Raw genomic sequence first — 677 nt, 5'->3', positions numbered from 1 at the left:
CATGGACTTTCGAAAGAAATTTGCATGCACTTATCCACTATCTATCGTTTAATTAAGTACAGGGAATTTTTTTCGGCCAAAAATCTTATGCACTTATTCAATGTACGCGACTGCCGCTATGGAATGTACATAATGTAAATATTAGGACAAATAACCACTTGGAAGGTTGGCATAATCGGCTCAACAGAAAAGCGGCTAAAAGTCATAACGGGTTTTATGAACTGCTTGAGCTCCTGATAGCGGAACAGTGTGTTACAGACACCCTTATTCAACAGGTGCTATCAGGAATCGTGACCGTTGGTGACTTAAGACGGGTAAACAGGATTTATGCTCTAAAGCAACGACGGGTTGCACAATATACGGGTGAATACACCAACGGTAGACGTACGCTGGAGCAGTTCCTAGCAGCTTTAATGTATTTAACGCCGGAGCCGATTTAGTCCCGCCTTCCAAGTGGTGGCTTGTATTATATTTTTATTCTATTTTGTTGTGTTGTATTGTACTATATTATAATTGTATTGTATTGTATTATACTCGTATTTAAAAAGTATAAACTTCACTAATAATATATTGGAAAAACAAAATTTCAATGAATGATAAAACTTATAAATCTTGATTGAAACAATTCCCAAATAAGGAATAATTTCATTATTAATGTTACGTCACCACTATTAAAG

General features: G+C 35.7%; 1 protein-coding gene across 1 annotated transcript; it reads left to right on the top strand.

Annotated features, from left to right (window-relative positions):
- Positions 1–87: 87 nt before the first annotated feature.
- Positions 88–440, top strand: Tsp_09099 (conserved hypothetical protein). The gene is given in 2 exon segments (XM_003382208.1): positions 88–134; positions 146–440. The coding sequence occupies 2 exon segments, from the start codon at positions 88–90 to the stop codon at positions 438–440; spliced, it is 342 nt and encodes a 113-aa protein (XP_003382256.1).
- Positions 441–677: the final 237 nt, after the last annotated feature.

This window comes from Trichinella spiralis (assembly GCF_000181795.1).
Source record: "Trichinella spiralis strain ISS 195 chromosome Unknown Scfld1, whole genome shotgun sequence".
NCBI lineage: Eukaryota > Metazoa > Nematoda > Enoplea > Trichinellida > Trichinellidae > Trichinella > Trichinella spiralis.
The sequence above is the reverse complement of the archived record's forward strand: the minus strand, read 5'-3'. Positions and strand labels throughout refer to the sequence as shown.

What these genes read in the sequence shown, in the direction of transcription:
- Tsp_09099 (XM_003382208.1), top strand. Translation starts at nt 88, where the DNA reads ATGCACTTATTCAATGTACGCGACTGCCGCTATGGAATGTACATAAT.